Genomic DNA, 26168 nt, shown 5'->3' on the forward strand with positions numbered 1-26168 from the left:
GAATCCCTTTTTCTTAAACAGCCAATAGCCTGTAGTTTATGTCAGTAACACTATGATTTACTGCTTGGTTGCATGAGGGTCTCTTATTCTAGAGAGAATTTGATTGGACAGAAATTTGAATACACCGGTTAGGGCAACAGTATATGAATTCAAAGCCATCTACAATATTATGGGATCTTTAAATAAGGCATCAGGTTCGTGCAGCAGTAGATGATGGATGTCTGACCTGTGTCTCTGTGTGTCTGTGTGTCTCAGAGCTCAAGGTGTTGTTGGATCCTCCAGCCGCTCCTGCACTGTTGGGGGAGAGCGTGGCTCTCAGGTGTGAAGTCTGGGGTGGGAAAGCGGAAAAGGCTACATTCTATAAGGATAATAAGATAATCGCAGACATAACAGAAGACACATACATTATCACCAGCGCAACACAAGCCGATGCCGGACAGTACAGATGTCACGCCGCCTACAGGTACAGGCACATCAGTGCAAACGCTGCCTGGCAGGAAGGAGATTCTGATGCCCAGGAGTTAAAAGTTATAGGTAAACATTACAATAACTGCCTCACCTCTCCCCTTCATTTATACACAACCACTACTAGATAGCACTAGAACTAGAAAGTATTTTTTTGGACATGGTACCATGGCATTCCTGAAAACTGTATACGTAAGAGTGCCATGTGATACTATATAATAATAATAATAAAACATGACACAGGTTAATATATAGGCTATTTAAGCACAAGATATGTATAATGATAATATAATGATAAAGTAAGCTAAAACTAATAAAGCAACCCATCACATCTTTCTCTTTTGTTGTTTTCATGGCTGCATGTAAAAGCAAGCACACCGCTTCACCCAGCATAGTCTGATTTATGAACAAATGACTCTTATGAGTCAACTCTTTTAGTGAATCAGTCAGAACGACTCGCACATTATCGGTTTAAATTAGTCTAACGAATTACTCACTGAATCTGTCAGAGCGGTTTCATTTATACATTTGTCAGATGCTTTTATCCTTATCAGGATACGCATTCACTGGGAGTTTATAGTTTAGTCATTATCCTACCAGCTGAGTTACAGGAACAACCACTGAATCAATTATTTTGTAAGTCATATCTGTGTGTGGTTCAGGTGGGCCTCCTGCTGCTACTGTGGAATCAACGTCTCCTAACAGTCTGGAGTGTTTCTGCAGAGACTGTCCTGCCAACTGCAAGTCCAGTTACTGGTATCACACACCCCCTAATCTCCCACGCCAAAGACTGCCTGAAAATACAGACTTTATTACCGTGAAGGAAAGAGGACTGTACAGCTGCCGGAGGGTGTGTGAGAAAGGTTTCTCCCGTTTCAGCAACGTTTACAGCTACACAGGTACCTAAACACACACACAAACACATTCCTTAAACACACACTGCTTGTTCATTAGCCAGTGTTTAGTGTAATTAAAATTCTGTTGTAGTTTTTTTATTAATATTTTAAATGAGTTTTTAGGTTCATTTTATAGTGTTTTTGTCATTTTTATTAGGCCTAGTTTTTATTTAATTAGCTAGAAAAGTTGCTTTACAAATTATTGAAATAAAATACATTTCGCCTAATTTTTTTAATTAGTTTTAATTCCTGTTAACATTTATTTCAAGTTAATGATTTTTTATGGTTTATTTTAATGAGAAATTATTTTCTGTGGTAATCAACCACAGAAACGGTTCTCTAAGACACCTAAAAGTTTCACACCAAAACAGAGGCACGCAGAGCTCTATGAACACTTTCGTTTTCCGTGGATATTAATGCTGACTGTACTGATGTATAAATGCTAGACACTAAACACTTTCACTTCACTATAGTGAACTTCTTTGCAAAAAAAAATAATCTTCTCTCTTTCTCGTAGCACAACCAGAGCCTGTAAATGTGCTGCCCATCATGGTGGCTGCAATTCTGATGGTTCTTGGGGTGTTGATCGTGGTGCTGATCGCGCTGAAGCGCAGAAGACGCGGTGGAAGCAGTGTTCAGGGGACTGCACAGGCTAAAGATAAAGATAAAACAACAGGTGGAGACTATGAGCAAATCCAACTCACCGATCAGGCGGTTTACCACACACTAGGCGAGAATACGGATAAGGATAAGGATAAGGACAAGGCCGAGGCAGAGGGGGGTTACGAAGCCCTAAAAAAGAGGCAGGAGGAGGCGGTGTACCACACACTAGGTGAGAATACGGATAAGGATAAGGACAAGGCCGAGGCAGAGGGGGGTTACGAAGCCCTAAAAAAGAGGCCGGAGGAGGCGGTGTACCACACACTAGGAGCTGCAGAAGGTCAAGGTCAGGGTGAGGGTCAAGGTCAGGGTAAAGGTCAAGGTCAGGGTGAAGGTGGGTACGAGGCTCTTAAGAGCGTGAAAGTTGAGGTGTACCAAACACTGAGTTCAGCCGACTCAAAAACACCGGCAGGAGTATCCGAGGGAGGGTATGAGCAGCTTCCTCAGAAAGACAAAGATTATGAGGCTGTGGCAGTAGAAGATAATCCATATGAAGAACTGAAGGCCGGACAACAGGATAAGAAACAGACGAGCAAAGAGAAAGAATGAAGGAACCTGTAAGAAAGAGCATCAAGTTAATGCTAACCAATAGTCAAATGGCTAATTTTTTTATCTCACAATTCTGACTTTTTTTCCCTCAGAATTCTGAGTTTATATCTCAAAATTTTGACTTTATGTTATGAAGTAAGAATTGCGGTATTTAAACTAGAAATTGTGTGAGAGAGAAAAGACAGAATTGTGAGTTTATATCACGCAATTCTGAGAAAAAGGTTAGAATTGTGAGACAAAAGGTCACAAATACCTTTTTTTATATGTATAGTTAATTGAATACAGGGATAGGCCAACTCGACCCCCAAATTTAAATTCTCACATCATTTACTCACCATCATACTGTCTCAGTTGTATGACTTGCTTTCTTCAGATGAACATGAAGATTTTTAGAAAAACAATCCATCGTGACTCGTGAGTAACTTTAGGCTACATTACGGGACCAAAACCAGACAAAGTGAACACGACAGTAATCCAAACGATAGCAGCTGGTGATGAATCAATGTCTTCTGAAGCTAAATTATAGGTGTGTGAGAGAAAAATATGAATATTTAAACTTTAAAACTAATATTTTGACTATAAACCATAGCATCCAGCCAACTGTCACAACGTTTACGCTTGAGAAACTCGCGCGAGAAGTGCCGTGAAGTCACAGCGGACCGTTACTTCTCGCGCGTGTTTCTTCGTTATATCTGAGACGGCAACAATCATGAGAGAATTTAGTTTTTGGGGTGGGCTATTTAATATAATGAAGGTTACAATAATAGCCTACTATGGAATTATACAATTTAAACAAAGAAGTGTCACCTGGCGGGGATAGGCTACATGAAGATGCTCACTTTGTCTGGTTTTGGAGAGTGAATGTGACTTTTAATTTCCACCTCCAAAAGCTCAAAAGTGTGTAGGCTACGACGTCGATTTCAGAAGATCCCAGACAATCCGCTGGAAACTTAGAGATCTGACTCCATTTTGATCAGAAAACAAACCTTACATCAAATTCCCTCTGCTTCAGACTCAATCTACAGTGAGTTTGGTCCATAGTGGCGAAGAAATAAGGCACTTCACCTTCAGAAAGAGTCTGATAGGCTACTATAAGTAAAAAAAGAAATTAGAACATAAGCATATACAGTTAACACAGCAAACAAGTAAGATTACAGTTACAGATCCACATTCACAGTTTTAGAATTTTTCTTGCAGTTATGAGAATTCAGAGGCTGATACAAATGTAGTCTACTATAACAGGAGAAAGAAAGTTAGTTTTGTGCAATAAAATTGAAGGATTGAAACCACAGAAATCTAAAGGCTATAAATGTAAATACTATTAGCATCACGCATTAATAAACATCAAACCCACAAAAGGCTATAGATTGACCAGGCAATTACATTCACGCATAATTACACAGAATCAGTTATTGTAAATATGTGCGTGATAGTTATTGATTGTACAGTTTATGCTATTATAGTTGATCTGTGGGGCTGAAAAGCATTAACACATCATTAGCAAATGTACTAATTTCTGAGCTTTTTTTTTATAATTACACTGGTTTAACAATAGATTTATTATATATACAGTATGTCATTCTCAGCCTCATTCAGCATCATGTAAATGTATTTGGACTCTTGTTTATTTGGAGTATTTCATTTTTTCATCATGCTTATTGTTAGATCTTAATTATAGTTATTGTGTTTTTGTTAAATATTTTTATTCATGCACGTTTTTTTGTATTTTTTAAATGTAAGAACTTAAAAAACAATGCATTTTCTGTTTGTTTAGTTAGAGATGTATATCAAAAAATGACTACAGCTGTATAACTGCATGCCGCAATAAACTTTTATTGCAATGCAACTGTAGTTCAGTGTATCTCCACTAAACGGCAAACTGGTGCCCAGCATCAAATTCAGGTTTGTTTGTTTCAACCACAAGAGGTCACTGCAGGATTGAGTTGGTTTTCACTCACTGGTTAGTCATTTTGCTTTTGCCAGTGATTAAACAGTTTATTCATGTTCCTTGTATAGTATATTTTGTAATCCTGAGTGTTCCGATTAAATTGTGTATAAATTAAGCTGTGGTTTGTTTTCTCTGGTGAAACCTGAGACGGATACATTGCTTTTTCCTGAATTGCTGACGTCTGCATCTTTAGTTTGACCATCATTTATGGATCTTAGAAACTGATCCCTTCATAACTCCACTTCTGATGCATTATCACAACAATAATACACCAGATATTATAAATGTGAATCCCAAATGCAGATTAAGAACTCCAAGAATACCTAGGCTACTACTGAAAATATAGGCCTACACACACACACAAACAAATATTATTTTAAGCATCTACTAGTTAACTATCAACTATTAACTAGTTAGTAGTTAATATAAATAAATTATAAATAAATAAATATAAATTAATTTATATTATAAATATGATAAAGCAGTAGTTTTAGTATACCAGACATCCCAACCTGCAAAAAGATAGCACTACACTAGCATGGAACACACAGTCTCTGTCTCGCATGCGCGCTCTACTACATTCCGGGAGATTTTAACTCATTTTCGGGCATCAGGGAGCCGCTATCAATATGCGGGAGACTTCCGGCAGACTTGGGATGTCTAGAAGATTGAAATCAGGATTTTGACCTTTTATTCTCTGTGTTTGAACTGCAGCAATGATAATAATAATCATAATAATAAATAATAAGTTTCTTTATCATATTTTTTATATACATTCACTTTTTTTTTTAAATGCGTAGAAAAAAAACCTCAAGAAACAAAAAAGAAAGAAAATTATGTACAACGTTTCATCACAAGTGACTATTATATTAGGCTAAATATTCAGAGAGAGAGACAGAAATATCACTTTAAATGGGATCAAAAATGTAAATTATTTAATTGGCTCAATTGAAAGTCTATAAAGTCAAAAGGTTTGACCGTAATGGGAGCTGGTTTTATGTGTTGGGATTTAAGTCTTCTTCGATGGACTGTATTGGATCTAATTGGAGACTATTGGACAAGTTGACTGATATGCAGGAGGAAACTGTTTTGAGGAAAAAAGTTTCCCGTGGAGGAAACAAGCTTATCGTTTGTGGGGAGTGCCACTGTGGATTGTTGCTGAGAATGCATCGTAGGAGAGCTGCATGAGGAAGACGCCGCTATTTCTTCATCCACGCACTGCACAAACGGTGGAACATTAAGGTACAATTTGTGACAACAAACTGACTTGGCAAACTTGCATGGCCATTTAAAAAAGTTGTGAGCACACTTTAAAAAAAGAGAGAATTGTTTGTTATGGTTTATCTTGTTCATGTATGCAATGTGTTACAATGTCTGTTAAGCTTGTGTTTATGTACTAGGCCTATATGATGTAGACAAGCAGTAGAAAGTGTTTATTGAAGCCTAAAAATAACTAACCTAACGTTAGGATAGTTATTTAAGTACCTTAATAAAAAACCGTTGTTACTCGATATATGTTCCAAAAACGGAGAAAATCCAAGTCTGAAAAAGCATCACATCTTAGCTGTCATGAAATCAAAATGGACGTCTTTTTGGCTTTTAGTATGAATATGTTAGTCTTAGCTACTGTTATCTATAAGCTATAGACCTTATTCATAGCAGCGCCATCTTTGATTTTTAACGGGAATGAAAGCTAGGCTGTGAGGGACAGACATGCATCTCTTCAATGTGCTGTACTGTTATTTAATGTGTTTTTGGATTGTTCTGCTCATGAAACACTGGAAAAATATATTTCCAAGAAATTTCAGTTGACAAAAAACTCCTGACAAAATAAGCTGTGGAAAATTGGGACATTGACATGCAGCCAGGAATCATGTTTCCTGATATTTATGAGCCTGATTTCAACACCGGGGAAATAAAAAAAATAAAAAATAACCCAACGGTTTTTTTACTGTGTAAGTAATCTAGGAGCTTTATATAGTTTTTTACAGCGGATGGCATTGGAAACACGGCAAGACCATCCCTCACAGCCTCACTTTCATACCTGTCATGTATGTAATAGCGCTGCTCTGAATAAGGTCTATAGTGTGCTCCAAAACAATAGGCTCCTTTGAGATGCGCTCAGCCGAGGGCTATTGGAGATATAGCAGTGAGAGGAGGAATGAAAATGTTTTCTGGGGCTGGCCGAGCTAGATGTATGTTCTGCCTTGAGTTCAGTAAAGGTTCACAAAGTTACGAACGACTCCTCATGTTATTCAATTATCTTACAAAAGGTAGGCTGCTTGTTGTTTAATTCCATTCGAAAGACTTATCAATCATTTTTGCTTTAATACAGACATGTTTTTATGTTTTTAGAAATATGAAAACAGTCACATATCCCATAGAGAGACAGACAGATTAGGAATATTCACACATAATTTATACACATAAAAACATCAGATTTTTAAAATCAAACTTTTTAAAAACAGAACAATAGCCTACATCACAGTTGTTTAAACCAATGAGAATTAAGCTGTGTCATCAGCCAGTCATTTCCCATCGTGCTTTTGATCAGTGCAGTCGTAGAGAAAAACTTTGAACTTCATCTGAAAACATCTGAACTTCAGCTTCTCATCAGATTTTCTGTCCAATCAAATGCTCTCTAGAATCTAAAACGTCCCGCCCCCTACATTATAAACAGATGCTGAAATCAGTCACTTGTTCACACATTTACTATTTTCTTTATGGTGAAAGGCACATATATAGGGGATTAGGGAACAATTCAGACCGTGTAAATATTTTTGTACTTTCCATTGGGACGAATGAGTTCTGGTTTCATGTGACGTTAGTGTCACACGAACCGCCGCAGCTCCGGTCCAGAGACACGACAGCAGAGTGGATCATATACCACAAAACGTATCGGACCCATTTTAATTCTGAACAGAATGCTATATTTCAAAGCGTTATTGAAGAGATTAGAAGGAAACTGCGGCTTTACCGAGCTCAACTGCTCTGGTCGAGCTTCATGTGATATAAACAAAATGCTATTGGCTATTTTTAAAAAAGGGGAGGAGCTGCTCAATCCTGTCTTCCTGTTTCAGTGGAAATTGTCAACATATTGAAATAATTCAGCACGTTTCAAAGCACTTCAGTGGGCCTTTATGATCTCATGATTAACATGAAAGGGACTTTGAGAACAGTATTATTTAGGCAAAATAATCCCTAGTTTTCAGGCGCGTCATGCACTTTTTGGTGACAGTAGACGTAACTATTATTAAAAATTATTATTATTTAGATAGAATAAAACTTAACTTTGGCTTTCACTTTAAGAATTACTGCAGTGTCATCATATCCGATTATACTTTTTAATTATTGAAGCAAATAACACATTTACTGTCGCTATTCTAGAATATTAATAATATTAGGACTATAAGTCCTGCATCTATTCAGTCTCCCACATATTTTGCAGATTATAGAAACAAATGAATTTAAAGCAAATAAGCACTGACACTGCATGGTTCTGCACAAATCGCTTATAGCTACAGTAAGTGACATTAAGGCCTGGTTTCACAGACAGGGCTTAGATTAAGCCAGGATTAGGCCTTAGTTTAATTAGGACATTTAAGTAGATTTTATAAACGTGCATTAGAAAATAACATTACTGGTGTGCATCTTGAGACAAAACAATATCACTGACACTGTCATATTTTAAGATATCTCAGTGCAAGTTGCTTTCAGTTAAAACAGCTCAAACATGCATTTTAGTCCAGGATTTTCTTGGCTTAAACATTAAACCTTGTCTGTAGAACCAGAGGATAGCTTCAAAACAAAGATATTCAACAACTTTGGGACACTATTAATTTTGTACCAAAAATATTCTAAGATTAAAATAAACTTTTTACCATATCGGATATAAATAAAACACATCATCAAATTATATTTCAAAGGATTATTGCCAGGTTAGTAAGTGCGCGTGCACATGAACGGCGGTGTGGGGAGTGGAGGAAAGAGAAGCATGAAGAGGGAAGTTAGCTAGAGGAGAGATGTCCTAGACAACAACAACGACTAACGTTAAAAAATTTATATTCTTGAGAATTTTGATATGGCCGACACACGACCAAAGAGACGACGTTCCGATGAACAAATAACAAAGAATAGTGGAATTTACATCAGAAAAGCGTTCAAAAGGTGGCGAGAGCTCCGCCGGCAGAAGGGCTTCCAATCCCACATTCAGGAGGCTCTGTTTTTGCTGGACAGGTTAAATCCAGTTTGTTTTTTCTAAATGGTTCATGACTGTTTCAGGAAGCACGGAAGGGAGGGGGAGGGGACGGGATGAGGAGGAGGGAGGGTTGAGCTAGCCTTCATTTTGTTTGACAATACTTTGAACGTCAACAAGAAGTGACGTCACCCAACATCGCTTAGAGCGCCTTTAATTTAGCAGCTGATCACGTGACGCACTGAACGTTCCAATCGCACCGGTGTGATCCTACGCTTTAAAGGTTAATTATCAAATGTAAAAAAATATACATTTTTGTCTTTTGGAAGCTGCATTCAAATCCATTTCCCCCCTCGGTTTGAATGGGCATGATGCCTCTGCTATTTGTATTTTACAATGAAGAGAGAAAACCATGAAACATGGTTCCAAATCCCTGCGGCTGGTGGAGTTTCCTGTTATTGTCAATGTGTGGCTACAACAACATCAAGAGGAAAACCAGTGCGCTGTTATGAAACTCGGGTGTGCAGTCATAATGAGTGTGCACATTTATGTGGAGGCGGGAAGAGAAAATGAACACTGTTTACAAGAATTTCGATATGGATGATTATAGCTCATGTCACCTTTCTTCTTGGCAAGGCCAGATTGCCACCCTTCAGAACAGAACTTCAGCTTAATTTGAAGGAATTGTGTTTTTGGACTGTTTTGAATTTGCAAACACCTTAAATATAACTACCTATTGTTTTATTTTTGTTCGGTTATTGTTGAAGTCCACTTCCCCATATTTCTCTTTCTGACAGACGGACAGCGTGGCTCGGCTGATGGACATGAGGTCTCTGCTGACACTGTCAGGTAAAAACACAAGAGTTTATGCAGCATCATCTTATTGTCTGATTCTGTGTAATGGGTTTCTGATTCTGTTGATATTTGCTTCATTCATGTTGAATTTTAAATCAAACCAACCAGTTTGCAGTTTTCCTGCAACAGAAGAGGCAAATGGTTTAATGGTTAATTGACATTAAATGATGATAAATCTTGACATTTTCTTTCCAAAAAATTATCCAAATATGAGGTCAGACATGGTCACAAAAGAATAACAAGTTAAGTGACTCAACCTTTTATTTCATGCACATACAATATTTAATATATATTCATACTTGACAAAATGATAACAAATGGCATTACATACAAACAATAAAATAATAATAGTGCTACACATAGATCTGTTACAATTGTACATAGAGGACATCAACAACGTCTAAAGCCCTATTCGGACAGGACTAGTTTCACAGGGGGACGTTAGAGAAATTTCTGTTTCACAGACGTACTTTGAGATTTTAATCCTGTCCGAATCTGCCAACATTTGTCACTACATTCACGCATCACATCCAGAACATTTCTGAGGCTTACACAGATAGTTTGTTTGCTGTAAAAACACATGCCTGTCACATCAGGCCATGAACATGTCAGGCTTCTGACCGCATCCATTTAATTTTTGAGATTTGTTACACGTTTGGTATAATCGCACAATCGTTATTCGAATCACATGCACCATCGATAATCTCGTGCATCAAGCAAACCATCTAGTCTCTAAAATAATCTTTAAACATACAGTCTATGTGTAGCACTAGTATTATTATTTTATTGTTTGTATGTAATGCCATTTGTTATCATTTTGTCAAGTATGAATATATATTAAATATTGTATGTGCATGAAATAAAAGGTTGAGTCACTTAACTTGTTATTCTTTTGTGACCATGTCTGACCTCATATAAAATAAAAAAATAGAAAAACAGTAGCTATTGCAAAACTTGCAACCCTGATTCTTTAGGAGGTGAAAAAAAACTAAACAAAAAACATATGCACTGGTGAATTGTTCGCAAAAAGATCCATAACATGCATTTATAAAGTAGATGGGATGGAATTTCATTCTGTGGAGACTTTGTTAACTTCTATACCAATGATAATGTTAAGATGCTATGTTCAGTTAAAGACTTTTAGGTGACATTGTCATATTAAATTGTCTTGAGTAAAATTAAAACTCAATGTTGATAATAATTTAAATGTTTTTCAAAATATACAAACACTTTTAAACAGTATTCCACAATCTGAATAAAACATGATCATGTCTGTAGATGCTTAGAAGCAATGGAAATTGGATCCAATCACAGTTTTATTTAACAAAAAAACAATTAAACATATAGCAAAGAACAGAGATGGGGACAAGTAACAGAAACAGAAGCAACTCAATACATTACAATATCATAGAGTACAATGAACAAATCTTTAGGTTTGCTGTAACATGGTATGAACGTGACTGGACTAATCCAGAGTCAGACTTAACGCTGCTTTGACACGTACCACACATCGGGTGTGGTGCCATCCCAGTTGAAAAAAGTACCAATTTTATTTTTATTTTTCACTAATATCAATAAAATCTTCTTTTTTTCCTTTTTTTTGTTGTTGTAGTAAAATGGCTAGTCTATGGCAGTCAAAAGCAGATACCCACATTCGATGTATAATCTTCGTAAGTTTCCATAGCGTAGAGTTTGACTGTGTGTGTGACCCCTTCTCAAACAAAAAAAAAAACTTCCTACACGATCATCAGACATCAGAAAGTCCTGTTTCACAAAATCTTCATCTTCACGTAGAAACTTTGTCAAACTAATTTTCTGGAGTGGATAGTGAAGGTCTTCATCTGTTTAAGCTTGTTAACTGTTCAGCTGTTGCTGTACTTGTCGGTGTTACACACATCACTCTAGATGTTTTCAGGAGTTTTTGGAGTAGCCATTGTAACACTAGAGTTTTAATTATATCCTAAATCTTATTTAAATACCAAATTCAGGAGGCTGGGCTGTATGTGAGAAACATCCAGGGTTGTAATGCTCTAAGGATGTGACACCTTCAGTAGTCATAAAACACCACACTTGGTGAGATTAACCAGTTTTTTTCTTCAAACAAAAGTGATAACAGTAATTTGCTGGAAAATCGTTGTACTCTGATGCTCTGAATTTTCTACACCATAGATTGTGACGGTCTCTGATAGAAAGATGTCTTCATACCTTTGTTTTACGTTGTTTTTAAAAACACTACATAGATGTTTTATTAGATTAAATATTTAAGAGTTCCTTGTGCTGCATTCTATATCCACATACCACCCCGAAATGCATGGGAGCATTGTCTTATTTGAACAAAGAGAAGCCGAGAACACCTAGAGCTCACTAAAATTACAGCAGATTAGAGGTGTTGTGAAAAAGAAAAAAAAATATTTTCTTTTCTATTTTATTTTCAATGATTTAACCAAAGAATGCCATGCGTTCTTTTGCTGTATTTTGAGTTTTGTGATGTTGATACAGCTGCAGGGTGTGTGTTTGTGGGACTTCAGAGGTGAGAGAATTCCCGTGCTGGGGAGGGGTCAAGGGGGGTCCCTTTTGTTCCTTGTGCTGTCGTGGGTGACAAGAGATAACACTATAAAAAGTGCTGGCCAACCTCTCCTCTGCGTCTCACTCCGCCTGCAGCTGGACTGTGGATGGACTGGGAACTATTCTTACAATTTGAATCCTGATGTCTCTTATGCCTGATGCTGTTTTGTTAGTTATTGTTTTTGCCGCAACAGAGGAAACAGTTGTTTTTCAAAGTGACAGACAGACAGACAGACAGACAGACACACACACACACACGGTTAACAGTTTCTAAAACAGTTTGTTTCAGGAAAAGTGCACACAAAATCAAAGTAGCATAAAAAAAATAAATAAAAAAAAAATGTCTCCAAACTGTTACATGCTACAATTAAACTTTGAAACAATGGAACTTTGGAAGAATGAAACGCACCACAGTGAAAACGTTGTGCCTTGTGTGAACTTTGATGAGGCCAAGAACACTAGCACTGTTAAACATGCGTGACAATAACTGTTCCAATTCAACTCTGATGTGACTGAGCTTGTTTCACATATAACTGTAAATTATCACAGTAATAAACAGTTCACTTGCATTTGCTAGCTAACTAGTGTAATTTACGATATACTAAAACATTTAGGTACTCTGCTGATGTAAACAAAAACTGCATGTTTTCATAAAAAAAAAAAAAAAAAAAAGGAGAACAAAATATTAAGACATAAAACACACCGCCTGTTTTCTGGATCAAACCTAAAAGACAGACGCCTAAAACACTGGTGTCAAAGTATTGGCATGGACAGAAACATTGCACCTTTCACTTAAAATTACTACTTATCAACTGTAGTTCATTTACTTAACAGTTGTTTAGAGACAAACACAAAAGAACTGTGTATCTATGACTGTGCGGTGAAATGCAGAGTTTTAAGTGTAATAGTTGGAAAAGTTTGAAGTGTAATGGTTGAATAGGTAACAGAAAAATGGTATAACTCACTTTTCATGTTGGTTCATTGTGTCTTGCGATCCCACAGCGTAGATAGACCAGAAAGACGTCCTAAAAGAAATTTCATTTGTTTAGTCTCAAGCAGTGTCATGTAGAAGGACTGACATTTAATTCTCAAAATGCGGTATTTGTTCATGTTTTCATTATTCCTATGAACATGTTTGACCACGCTCAGAGAGTAGTCTTCACAAACTGTACAAAACAAAGAAACTAAATGTAAAGCGGGTCATCGATTAGTGGCAAAAATATCACTTTACATACTGGATCGACATAAACTTTCACAATAGACCAGGAGAGAGGATTTCTGTATTCTTTATGGCTAATTTTCTCTTTTCCTATATGCCTTACACTCTTTCGTAATAAATTGACCTCTTGAATTTACTTTTGTGTACACATAAATCCTGTATACAAGGACATGCAACTTTATAGTTCTTAATGAGTTTGTATTACAATAGTGTGGCATAGTTCCTCTAACAAATCTGACAGAAGAGCAAAAAATGTATAAAGATTTTTAGCACATATAGTACCTTTATTTGAGTCAAAGAAGATGGTGATAACAATTGAAAACAAACTATAATCTTTAATGTTAAGCGGGACGTTGAAATAAACAATTCTGCGGACGTTAAACAACTTAATATAATATTAAGTATAATGTTATATAATATGAAATACTGGTTTGTCAAAAAGAGAAAGTTCAGTCATATATTTAAAACGCCTCTTAAATGAAAGGCCTGCGTTTATCACACACGTTTTCATATGTGTGGAATAGCATGAACTTACATCGGTTTGTCTTCGCCTAAAACTAAACACAGACCAACAAACAAAGAAATGTGAACAGTGTCATCTCAACAAGATGACTAATCTAGTGGTGTAATAAAAAGTCATTTGCAAAACCATACTTACAAACGTGTAACAAACTAACAAATTGCTCATCATTTGAGTTCTATATTCTGTATGCATCATAAACAATTTTTGTATGGCCTAACTTATTTTCTTAGTGATTGGGGTCTTAAATTTACATGGTGATTTCTGCACACGTCTTTTTTTAAATTTTTTATCTGCAGGTTTTACCAGAGTGTGGAACTACCAGTCTCAAACTTTAATGAATGTGCAGCTCTCAGTGCAATAGTCAGATGCGATTCAGTTGTAAAAGATTAAGTGTAAAACAGAATAACTTACTTTTCGTGCTGATGCTTCATGTGATCCCACATCATAGATAGATAGCTGTAAAGTTGCACTAAAAAATATCAACTTAGTCAAACACTCTCAAGCAGAAAGACTATCACTCAAATTCTTAATTTGCATTTATTCCTATAAACACCAAATGTTGACAGTTATCAAAGAAGAGTCCAACAAACAAAATAGTGCTATCTGAATAAGATGTACACTAGTGGAGTGATAAAACAACACTTACAAGACAAAATGAACAAACTTTCACTATTGCTCACGAATGGATTTAGTATATTTATTATAAATGTTACTTTTCAATGTATGCTGTGCCCCCTTTTCTTATTCTGATTTGGTATTTTGAATTTTACAGGTGTTTTGGACACACATACAGTAACTCCTGTATAAATATTATGTTTGAAAGTTATTCAAGAGTGTGAACACTTTGCATCACAGCGGTGTGACACACCCCTGACAGAATATGTTGGCGTGTAAAAATACACACAAAGAGTTTAGCACAACTATTCACACACACACACACACTTTGATAGAACCTTGATATCACCCGTTTTTGGGGGTCAAAGAAGATGGTAATAGTCGAAACATCCTAAGCTCATCTCTTTAATTTTGTGCTGGATGTTGAAGGGCTAGTGACTTCCATGATATTTTCTAGCATGAAGCTTTGTCTGGATCACTCAACACAAAGTTTTGTGTTCTGACCTCACGAAGATTACACTAAGATTAGATTTCTTGAGTATTGCATGTTTGCACTGTACCCGAAACTTAGGCGTCAACATGTATCCCTTGTGGTTGTTACACACACAGATATAATTTGAAATGTAGGTTTGTCAAAAGAAAAAAAAAGGTACAGGCATACATTTAAAATGTTTTCTAAGTGAAAATTGTGTTTTACTCGTGTGAGGAAACTACTCGGCTACAGTACTAATAAAAGATGCTGGTTATCAGTCTGTTTTAAAGAATAAAATAAAGTAAAAGTTTTATTTAAAGAAAATAGACAACTTTCCTTGCTTTTTGTATGGCAAACAAATGTATAAAATGTTTGAACGTTTAAAATCCCTGTGTGTCTTATTTTACTCAGAATTTTGAAATAAAATATGTAAATTTGTTGTTTTGCAACACACACAAACACACACACACACACACTATGGGTTGGGTTAAAAACTAAAACATTTTCTTTAAAAATACTAAAATAACAAAAGACCAAATTTATATACACTAAAAAGATGTTTTTGTGTGCGAGCCCAGAGAATCACCAGAAAGCTTTTGATGAAGTGTCATTCTTTAAACATTTAGGCTAGCCTAAGCAACTGTCCTAAAACCATTAACAAACCCATTTAGGATGCACTCTTCCCCCGCCAGTTCCACTCGCAAACACCTTCACTGTGAGTTAGATAAATGTTTTGATTCTTTGTCTTTTTAACACTGATCCTATTGGCGTCGGGAAACAGATACAGATGTTCTAGAAAAAACAACACCTTTTCTTGTTGAGAAAAATATAGTACGGGGTGTGTGGGTAATTAGGAGTCTTTGGCTTGATGAACGTGTCTGATTCTTTGTTTTAGGCATTAACATAAACCTAAAGTTCAGGTACTTTACTGAGACACACACACAGACACACAGACACACACACACACACATTAAAAGAACATCCCCAGACATGTTATTTTAATGAATATAGCCAGTGTGGTGTAGGGGTAATGGTATTCCTGAATGTCTTGACTCAAATACTTTGACTCAGTTAACATATAGGCTACTCTATTGATCAAACAACAACGATTTAGACACTCAGGGTGTCAACATTACATAACACCAGCATGGGTGAATTTCACCCCCAACAATCAAAGGAAAATACAATCAGCAACAGTTTCCCCCATACAGTCGTTCCCCCTTGTATAAAACATTTGACACCCACTGACCAGTCAGTTTGAGTAACACATGGATTCCCTGTCAATCACTAGTGACAAGGGTCATAAATCAGTCAAACGTGACACATGGTAAATGTTAATACTACTTCTGATTTATCTTTTTATGTCACAGTGTTGTTGGCTCTCATAAGAGAAGACAAAGGAACAACAGGTAAATACACACATTTTCATTGTGCACAAGATCAGAGGAGCTTAAAAAAAGAGATACTATCAAATCTATTATAAAGCACAGCATTTAGAAAAAAACAATGCAGATCTCCAGAACTTTGGTGCAGGAAACCTCATCACTTCACCCAACCAGCACACTGATGTTTCTAGTGTCAGTAAGCACCTCACTGAGGGTCATTTATAATGAACCTCCAACCTTGTCCAAAGTAATTCCTGTCGTTCTTAAATTTCTTAAACAACCATGTATGAAGAACATCATGGCCATATTCCAGGATAATAATATGCAGATTCATCAGACTCAGATTGTGAAAGAATGGTTGTGAGGAGCTTGAAGAATCATTTTCACACATGACCAAAGAGTCCAGACCAAAAATTTATTTACATCTCGATTGAAAAGAAAGTTGTGGTGTTATTTCCATCAAGATCTTGTGTTGTCAATGCAAGAGTCCAGCACTCTGTAAAGTCTCCTCCAGCACATCCCAAACATGAATTTAAGCTCTGGATTCATGTGAGAAAATGATTCTTCAAGCTTTTTTTCACAACCATTCTTTCACAATCTGAGCCTGATGAATCTGGACATTGTCATCCTGGAATATGAACATGATGTTCTTCATACATGGTTGTTTAAGAAATGAAAAGCTAAACACTCCATCAGTTAGAGTTAGAAGAACTGTTGCCAAACATATAACATGTTAGAAACATAATAATCACTGCAATAATGATCCAATCATAGACTCTTAAGCTTTTGCTTATTTAAATCCAAACAGTGAATTTTTTTGACGGGCAGTGCATTTTACAATAGTAAAGTAGTCAGACAACCTGGCGTTACAGAAGACGTGTCTCTCATGTGTCTGTATTCTTTCTCTCAGTGTCTCTCCTGCCGAGGTTCCCAGATGTGTTCGTTGGAGATGACATCACTCTGATCTGTAAAGGAGTGGGTGAACCGATAAAATGGTTCATTAATGGACGTCAACAATCACATCAGGGTTCTCCAATGCTTCTTACAGCAGTGACATCAAAAGACAACGGGAAGTACGAATGTGAGCGGGCCGGATCGAAGAGCGACCCATACACACTCACTGTCGTAGGTATGAACACCATCCTAAATAACTCTAAACGTTCCCTCACGATCATCTGTTCCTCCTGCTGTTTCTCATCATCTCTCTCTCTCTCTCAGAGCTGGAGCCTGACGCTCAGCTCTCTCCATCTATAGGTGGCGCTGTGATGTCCAAAGGTGGTGGAAGATACCTGGAGCTGTATGTGGACGATGATGCGCATGGCTGGAAGTGTTTTGTGTTGCGGGGAGAGAGCGGCTTCATGCTAACACCCGATGTTAAGAAGGACAAGACGGCTGTTATATATGCAGAATTGAAAGAAGCAAAAAGAGCCACTTTCTGGTGCAAGAACGGCACACGACGAAGCAATGCCGTGACGCTGAAAATGACAGGTGACTCCTTCCTCATTTCCCTGATGTATTTCAGATCCCCTGTGTAGTTAAAGGGAAATACAAAAATACTAATTCTGTCATTATTTACTCGCTTTCTTACAGTTCCATGATTTGTAGATTATCTGCGTCCATGCAATTAAATTCAATGGAGTCCAAAACAACACTGGATCTCACTGACTTTCCTCAAATTTTTTTTTCTGACCACAAGTTGCCAGCTAGTTCCCATCAGTCTTACATGCTCTTGAACATGTTAAGCAAGTTATGTTAAAGGGTTAGTTCACCCAAAAATGAAAATTCTGTCAGTAATTACTCACCCTCATGTTGTTCCAACCCTGTAAGACATTCGTTCATCTTCGGAACACAAATTAAGATATTTTTGATTAAATCTGAGAGCTGTCTCACTCCTCCATAGGCTTCTAAGACATTATAACTTGCTGGCCCAGAAAATGTATTAAAGACATCGTTAATATAGTCCAAGTGACTACAGTGGCTCAATCTTAAGTTTATAAAGCGACAAGAATACTTTTTGTGCGCAAAAACAAACAAAAATAACGACTTTATTCCACTTTTCATTTCCTTCTCTCTGGGCCTCGAGTTTTTTCACGTTTTTTCTACGTGAACTCACTCGAGGCCACTGTAGTCACTTGGACAATATTAACGATGTCTTTAATGCATTTTCTGGGCCAGCAAGTTATAATGTCTTAGAAGCCTATGGAGGAGTGATCCAGCTCTCAGATTTAATCAAAAATATCTTAATTTGTGTTCCGAAGATGAACGAAGGTCTTACGGGGTTGGAACAACATGAGGGTGAGTAATTACTGACAGAATGTTCATTTTTGGGTGAACTAACCCTTTAAGAGTATATTGAATTCTCACAATAATTAAATCTGAATGTAATATTCAAGTAATATACCATGTTCTCTTTAGATTAAGGGTTTCTGACTCCTTGAATCAGGTCCTCCTCAAAAATGACAAACGATATCCTTTAAATCTCAATGGCTTCCATAAAGAGCCATAGGACTAAACTGTAGAGCAAATGGAAACTGATTCTCAGACGTTGAGGAAAAGACACCTCACATCTGTCACCTCTGTAGTTGCAGGGCGAATCTCAACAATAGCTCAAACTGTGCTCTGACTTGCCAAAACATCAAAGTCTATAAAAGTCAGATCTCAATATAAAGTCTAACATTTCTCCAAGATCAGGGTGTATTCGTCTATACTCCTACTGTATGGCAACTATTGACTCATTTGGATCACGAAGACAAAGTTGATCAATATAGATTAAATTCCAAGATTAATTTTTTCCAGTGCTGACATTTCCTGTTGAATCCCTTTTTCTTTAACAGCCAATAATAGCCTAATGTCAGTAAACACCATACTTTAAATGAAGCATCAGGTTCGTGCAGCAATAGATGATGGATGTCTGACCTGTGTCTCTGTGTGTCTGTGTGTCTCAGAGCTCAAGGTGTTGTTGGATCCTCCAGCCGCTCCTGCACTGTTGGGGGAGAGCGTGGCTCTCAGGTGTTCAGTCTGGGGTGGGAAAGCAGAAAAGGTTAGATTCTATAAGGATAAGACGACAATCCCAGACGCAGACATAACAGAAGATACATACATCATCACCAACGCAACACAAGACGATGCCGGACAGTACAGATGTCACGCCACCTACATCAGTGCAGACGCTGCCTGGCAGGAAGGAGATTCTGATCCCCAGGAGTTAAAAGTTATAGGTAAACATTACAACACCTCACCCCTTAATTTATACACAACCACTACTAGATAGCACTAGAACTAGAAAGTATTTTTGGACATATTACCATGGCATTCCTGAATACTGTATATGTAAGAGTGCCATGTGATAGTATATAATAATAATTAAAATAAAAAGGATTACATTAATAATAATAACAATACTACTAATATAAATAAACAATATATTTAAGCAATATTTATACGTAATACTTCACACTAAGTTTGCAGTACAAATGAGATATGTATGAATATATCAGTTATATATAAATTATTATAAAACATTACTAGTAATAATAATTGTAATGATTAGGAAAAAAAAGCAAGCATACCACTTCACCAGTAGCCTATAGTTTGATTCATGAACTCATGAACAACTCTTTTAGTGAATCAGTCAGAACGACTCACGTCATTGGTTTAAATTAGTCTAACGAATTACTCACTGAATCTGTCAGAGCGGTTTCATTTATACATTTGTCAGATGCTTTTATCCTTATCAGGATACGCATTCACTGGGAGTTTATAGTTTAGTCATTATCCTACCAGCTGAGTTACAGGAGCAACCACTGAATCAATTCTTTTGTAAGTCATATCTGTGTGTGGTTCAGGTGGGCCTCCTGCTGCTACTGTGGAATCAACGTCTCATAACAGTCTGGAGTGTTTGTGCAGAGACTGTCCTGACGACTGCAAGTCCAGTTACTGGTATCACACACCCCCTAATCTCCCACGCCGAAAACTGCCTGAAAATACAGACATTATTACCGTGAAGGAAGGAGGACTGTACAGCTGCCGGAGGGTGTGTGAGAAAGGTTTCTCCCGTTTCAGCAACGTTTACAGCTACACAGGTACCTAAACACACACACAAACACATTCCTTAGACACACACTCCTTGTTCATTAGCCAGTGTTTAGTGTAATTAAAATTCTGTTGTAGTTTTTTTATTAATATTTTAAATGAGTTTTTGAGTGTGTGAAATGAGTTCACACACACTATGGGTTGGGTTAAAAACTAAAACATTTTCTTTAAAAATACTAAAATAACAAAAGTAAAGACCAAATTTATATACACTAAAAAGATGTTTTTGTGTGCGAGCCCAGAGAATCACCAGAAAGCTTTTGATGAAGTGTCATTCTTTAAACATTTAGGCTAGCCTAAGCAACTGTCCTAAAACCATTAACAAACCCATTTAGGATGCACTCTTCCCCCGCCAGTTCCACTCGCAAACACCTTCACTGTGAGTTAGATAAATGTTTTGATTCTTTGTCTTTTTAACACTGATCCTATTGGCGTCGGGAAACAGATACAGATGTTCTAGAAAAAACAACACCTTTTCTCGTTGAGAAAAATATAGTACGGGGTGTGTGGGTAATTAGGAGTCTTCGGCTTGATGAACGTGTCTGATTCTTTGTCTTAGGCATTAACATAAACCTAAAGTTCAGGTACTACTGATCCTACTGAGGTAAACACACACACACACACACACACACACATGTTAAAAGAACATCCCCAGACATGTTATTTTAATGAATATAGCCAGTGTGGTGTAGGGGTAATGGTATTCCTGAATGTCTTGACTCAAATACTTGGACTCAGTTAACATATAGGCTACTCTATTGATCAAACAACAACGATTTAGACACTCAGGGTGTCAACATTACGTAACACCTGCATGGGTGAATTTCACCCCCAACAATCAAAGGAAAATACAATCAGCAACAGTTTCCCCCATACAGTCGTTCCCCCTTGTATAAAACATTTGACACCCACTGACCAGTCAGTTTGAGTAACACATGGATTCCCTGTCAATCACTAGTGACAAGGGTCATAAATCAGTCAAACGTGACACATGGTAAATGTTAATACTACTTCTGATTTATCTTTTTATGTCACAGTGTTGTTGGCTCTCATAAGAGAAGACAAGGGACAAAAACCAGCAGGTAAATACACACATTTTCATTGTGCACAAGATCAGAGGAGCTTAAAAAAAGAGATACTATCAAATCTATTATAAAGCACAGCATTTAGAAAAAACCAATGCAGATCTCCAGAACTTTGGTGCAGGAAACCTCATCACTTCACCCAACCAGCACACTGATGTTTCTAGTGTCTTTAAGTACCTCACTGAGGGTCATTTATAATGAACCTCCAACCTTGTCCAAAGTAATTCCTGTCGTTCTTAAATTTCTTAAACAACCATGTATGAAGAACATCATGTTCATATTCCAGGATAATAATATGCAGATTCATCAGGCTCAGATTGTGAAAGAATGGTTGTGAGGAGCTTGAAGAATCATTTTCACACATGAATCGGCACCTCTGAGTCCAGACCAAAAATGTATTTACATCTCGATTGAAAAGAAAGTTGTGGTGTTATTTCCATCAAGATCTTGTGTTGTCAATGCAAGAGTCCAGCACTCTGTAAAGTCTCCTCCAGCACATCCCAAACATGAATTTAAGCTCTGGATTCATGAGAGAAAATGATTCTTCAAGCTTTTTTTCACAACCATTCTTTCACAATCTGAGCCTGATGAATCTGGACATCCTGGAATATGAACATGATGTTCTTCATACATGGTTGTTTAAGAAATGAAAAGCTAAACACTCCATCAGTTAGAGTTAGAAGAACTGTTGCCAAACATATAACATGTTAGAAACATAATAATCACTGCAATAATGATCCAATCATAGACTCTTAAGCTTTTGCTTATTTAAATCCAAACAGTGAATTTTTTTGACGGGCAGTGCATTTTACAATAGTAAAGTAGTCAGACAACCTGGCGTTACAGAAGACGTGTCTCTCATGTGTCTGTATTCTTTCTCTCAGTGTCTCTCCTGCCGAGGTTCCCAGATGTGTTCGTTGGAGATGACATCACTCTGATCTGTAAAGGAGTGGGTGAACCGATAAAATGGTTCATTAATGGACGTCACATCACATCACATCAGGGTTCTTCAATGCTTCTTACAGCAGTGACATCAAAAGACAACGGGCAGTACGAATGTGAGCGGGGCGGATCGAAGAGCGACCCATACACACTCACTGTCGTAGGTATGAACACCATCCTAAATAACTCTAAACGTTCCCTCACGATCATCTGTTCCTCCTGCTGTTTCTCATCATCTCTCTCTCTCTCTCAGAGCTGGAGCCTGACGCTCAGCTCTCTCCATCTATAGGTGGCGCTGTGATGTCCAAAGGTGGTGGAAGATACCTGGAGCTGTATGTGGACGATGATGCGCATGGCTGGAAGTGTTTTGTGTTGCGGGGAGAGAGCAGCTTCATGCTAACACCCGATGTTAAGAAGGACAAGACGGCTGTTATATATGCAGAATTGAAAGAAGCAAAAAGAGCCACTTTCTGGTGCAAGAACGGCACACGACGAAGCAATGCCGTGACGCTGAAAATGACAGGTGACTCCTTCCTCATTTCCCTGATGTATTTCAGATCCCCTGTGTAGTTAAAGGGAAATACAAAAATACTAATTCTGTCATTATTTACTCGCTTTCTTACAGTTCCATGATTTGTAGATTATCTGCGTCCATGCAATTAAATTCAATGGAGTCCAAAACAACACTGGATCTCACTGACTTTCCTCGAATTTTTTTTTCTGACCACAAGTTGCCAGCTAGTTCCCATCAGTCTTACATGCTCTTGAACATGTTAAGCAAGTTATGTTAAAGGGTTAGTTCACCCAAAAATGAAAATTCTGTCAGTAATTACTCACCCTCATGTTGTTCCAACCCTGTAAGACATTCGTTCATCTTCGGAACACAAATTAAGATATTTTTGATTAAATCTGAGAGCTGTCTCACTCCTCCATAGGCTTCTAAGACATTATAACTTGCTGGCCCAGAAAATGTATTAAAGACATCGTTAATATAGTCCAAGTGACTACAGTGGCTCAATCTTAAGTTTATAAAGCGACAAGAATACTTTTTGTGCGCAAAAACAAACAAAAATAACGACTTTATTCCACTTTTCATTTCCTTCTCTCTGGGCCTCGAGTTTTTTCACGTTTTTTCTACGTGAACTCACTTGAGGCCACTGTAGTCACTTGGACTATATTAACGATGTCTTTAATGCATTTTCTGGGCCAGCAAGTTATAATGTCTTAGAAGCCTATGGAGGAGTGATCCAGCTCTCAGATTTAATCAAAAATATCTTAATTTGTGTTCCGAAGATGAACGGGGTTGGAACAACATGAGGGTGAGTAATTACTGACAGAATGTTCATTTTTGGGTGAACTAACCCTTTAAGAGTATATTGAATTTTCACAATAATTAAATCTGAATGTAATATTCAAGTAATAGACCATGTTCTCTTTAGATTAAGGGTTTCTGACTCCTTGAATCAGGTCCTCCTCAAAAATGACAAACGATATCCTCTAAATCTCAATGGCTTCCATAAAGAGCCATGGGACTAAACTGGAGAGCAAATGGAAACTGATTCTCAGACGTTGAGGAAAAGACACCTCACATCTGTCACCTCTATAGTTGCAGGGCGAATCTCAACAATAGCTCAAACTGTGCTCTGACTTGCCAAAACATCAAAGTCTATAAAAGTCAGATCTCAATATAAAGTCTAACATTTCTCCAAGATCAGGGTGTATTCGTCTATACTCCTACTGTATGGCAACTATTGACTCATTTGGATCACGAAGACAAAGTTGATCAATATAGATTAAATTCCAAGATTAATTTTTTCCAGTGCTGACATTTCCTGTTGAATCCCTTTTTCTTTAACACCCAATAATAGCCTAATGTCAGTAAACACCATACTTTAAATGAAGCATCAGGTTCGTGCAGCAATAGATGATGGATGTCTGACCTGTGTCTCTGTGTGTCTGTGTGTCTCAGAGCTCAAGGTGTTGTTGGATCCTCCAGCCGCTCCTGCACTGTTGGGGGAGAGCGTGGCTCTCAGGTGTTCAGTCTGGGGTGGGAAAGCAGAAAAGGCTACATTCTATAAGGATAATAAGATAATCCCAGACGCAGACATAACAGAAGACACATACATTATCACCAATGCAACACAAGCCGATGCCGGACAGTACAGATGTCACGCCACCTACATCAGTGCAGACGCTGCCTGGCAGGAAGGAGATTCTGATCCCCAGGAGTTAAAAGTTATAGGTAAACATTACAACACCTCACCCCTTCATTTATACACAACCACTACTAGATAGCACTAGAACTAGAAAGTATTTCTGGACATGTTACCATGGCATTCCTGAATACTGTATATGTAAGAGTGCCATGTGATAGTATATAATAATAATTATAATAAAAAGGATTACATTAATAATAATAACAATACTAATAGAAATAAACAATATATTTAAGCAATATTTATACGTAATACTTCACACTAAGTTTGCAGTACAAATGAGATATGTATGAATATATCAGTTATATATGAATTATTATAAAACATTACTAGTAATAATAATTGTAATGATTAGGAAAAAAAAGCAAGCATACCACTTCACCAGTAGCCTATAGTTTGATTCATGAACTCATGAACAACTCTTTTAGTGAATCAGTCAGAACGACTCACGTCATCGGTTTAAATTAGTCTAACGAATTACTCACTGAATCTGTCAGAGCGGTTTCATTTATACATTTGTCAGATGCTTTTATCCTTATCAGGATACGCATTCACTGGGAGTTTATAGTTTAGTCATTATCCTACCAGCTGAGTTACAGGAGCAACCACTGAATCAATTCTTTTGTAAGTCATATCTGTGTGTGGTTCAGGTGGGCCTCCTGCTGCTACTGTGGAATCAACGTCTCCTAACAGTCTGGGGTGTTTCTGCAGAGACTGTCCTGACGACTGCAAGTCCAGTTACTGGTATCACACACCCCCTAATCTCCCACGCCGAAAACTGCCTGAAAATACAGACTTTATTACCGTGAAGGAAGGAGGACTGTACAGCTGCCGGAGGGTGTGTGAGAAAGGTTTCTCTCGTTTCAGCAACGTTTACTAAGGTACTGTTATGGGAAATTTTGATTTTCATTGATTTACAGTATTGATTTTCATTTACTTTCAGTAAGACATTGAAATGACTCTTTGCTGGACTGTATCTGGTCTGCCAACATATGACTAATGTGTGTGTGTGTTTTTTTAAACACTGGGAAACAGGTGAGACGTCAGGAGGAGGCAGATTGAAAAGGGACCTCTGACCCCTAGGGTCAGTGGCCGCCTAATTTAGAACTTGTGAGTTTGTAAGAACAAACTTAGCAGTATCAGAAAACTAGCAGGGAAGCCTCTCCTTGTTTAGATAAGGGCCTGTAAGCAGAAGACCTTGAAAGCAGTATAAAGACTCCTCTGCCCTCCCTCTCGTTGTCGCACTTGTTTCACAGACTGTACTTGTGACTTCTGTGTGGCAACTGGGCCTTCTTGCAAGAATAAAATACTTTTTTAATGATCATTTGAATTTCAGAGTGTCTCTTACGCAGTTGATGATTGTTTAATGAATTTTTGCCACAACAGTACCTAAACACACACACAAACACATTCCTTAAACGCACACTGCTTGTTCATTAGCCAGTGTTTAGTGTAATTAAAATTCTGTTGTAGTTTTTTTTATTAA

General features: G+C 37.4%; 2 protein-coding genes across 4 annotated transcripts in view; both read left to right on the forward strand.

Moving 5' to 3' along the window:
* The window catches only part of LOC311075623 (titin-like), a 32362-nt gene that overhangs the window by 3574 nt on the left and 2620 nt on the right, over positions 1 to 26168 (forward strand). The window contains exons 5-7 of one of the 2 annotated variants that reach the window (XM_084103150.1): positions 256 to 534; positions 1128 to 1364; positions 1879 to 4633. In XM_084103150.1, coding sequence (XP_083959276.1) covers positions 256 to 534; positions 1128 to 1364; positions 1879 to 2570 — 1208 coding nt within the window. In that variant the 3' untranslated portion in view covers positions 2571 to 4633. Of the gene's footprint in view, positions 1 to 255; positions 535 to 1127; positions 1365 to 1878; positions 4634 to 26168 lie in introns of those variants that run through there. The other variant, XM_084103151.1, reaches the window with a different exon arrangement.
* LOC311075620 (basement membrane-specific heparan sulfate proteoglycan core protein-like) lies at positions 5653 to 26004 on the forward strand. 2 transcript variants are annotated; one of them, XM_084103143.1, is made up of 12 exons: positions 5653 to 5760; positions 9511 to 9562; positions 16333 to 16371; positions 17258 to 17476; positions 17566 to 17835; positions 19293 to 19565; positions 20193 to 20429; positions 21477 to 21521; positions 22409 to 22630; positions 22720 to 22989; positions 24436 to 24708; positions 25333 to 26004. In XM_084103143.1, the coding sequence occupies exons 2-12, from the start codon at positions 9532 to 9534 to the stop codon at positions 25560 to 25562; spliced, it is 2109 nt and encodes a 702-aa protein (XP_083959269.1). In that variant the 5' UTR covers positions 5653 to 5760; positions 9511 to 9531; the 3' UTR covers positions 25563 to 26004. The 2 variants fall into 2 exon arrangements, with proteins under 2 accessions (XP_083959269.1, XP_083959270.1); XM_084103144.1 differs by having other exon boundaries at positions 5660 to 5760; positions 25394 to 26004.

The sequence above is a fragment of the Abramis brama genome, assembly GCF_963993115.1.
Source record: "Abramis brama genome assembly, chromosome: 24".
NCBI classification, from domain to species: domain Eukaryota; kingdom Metazoa; phylum Chordata; class Actinopteri; order Cypriniformes; family Leuciscidae; genus Abramis; species Abramis brama.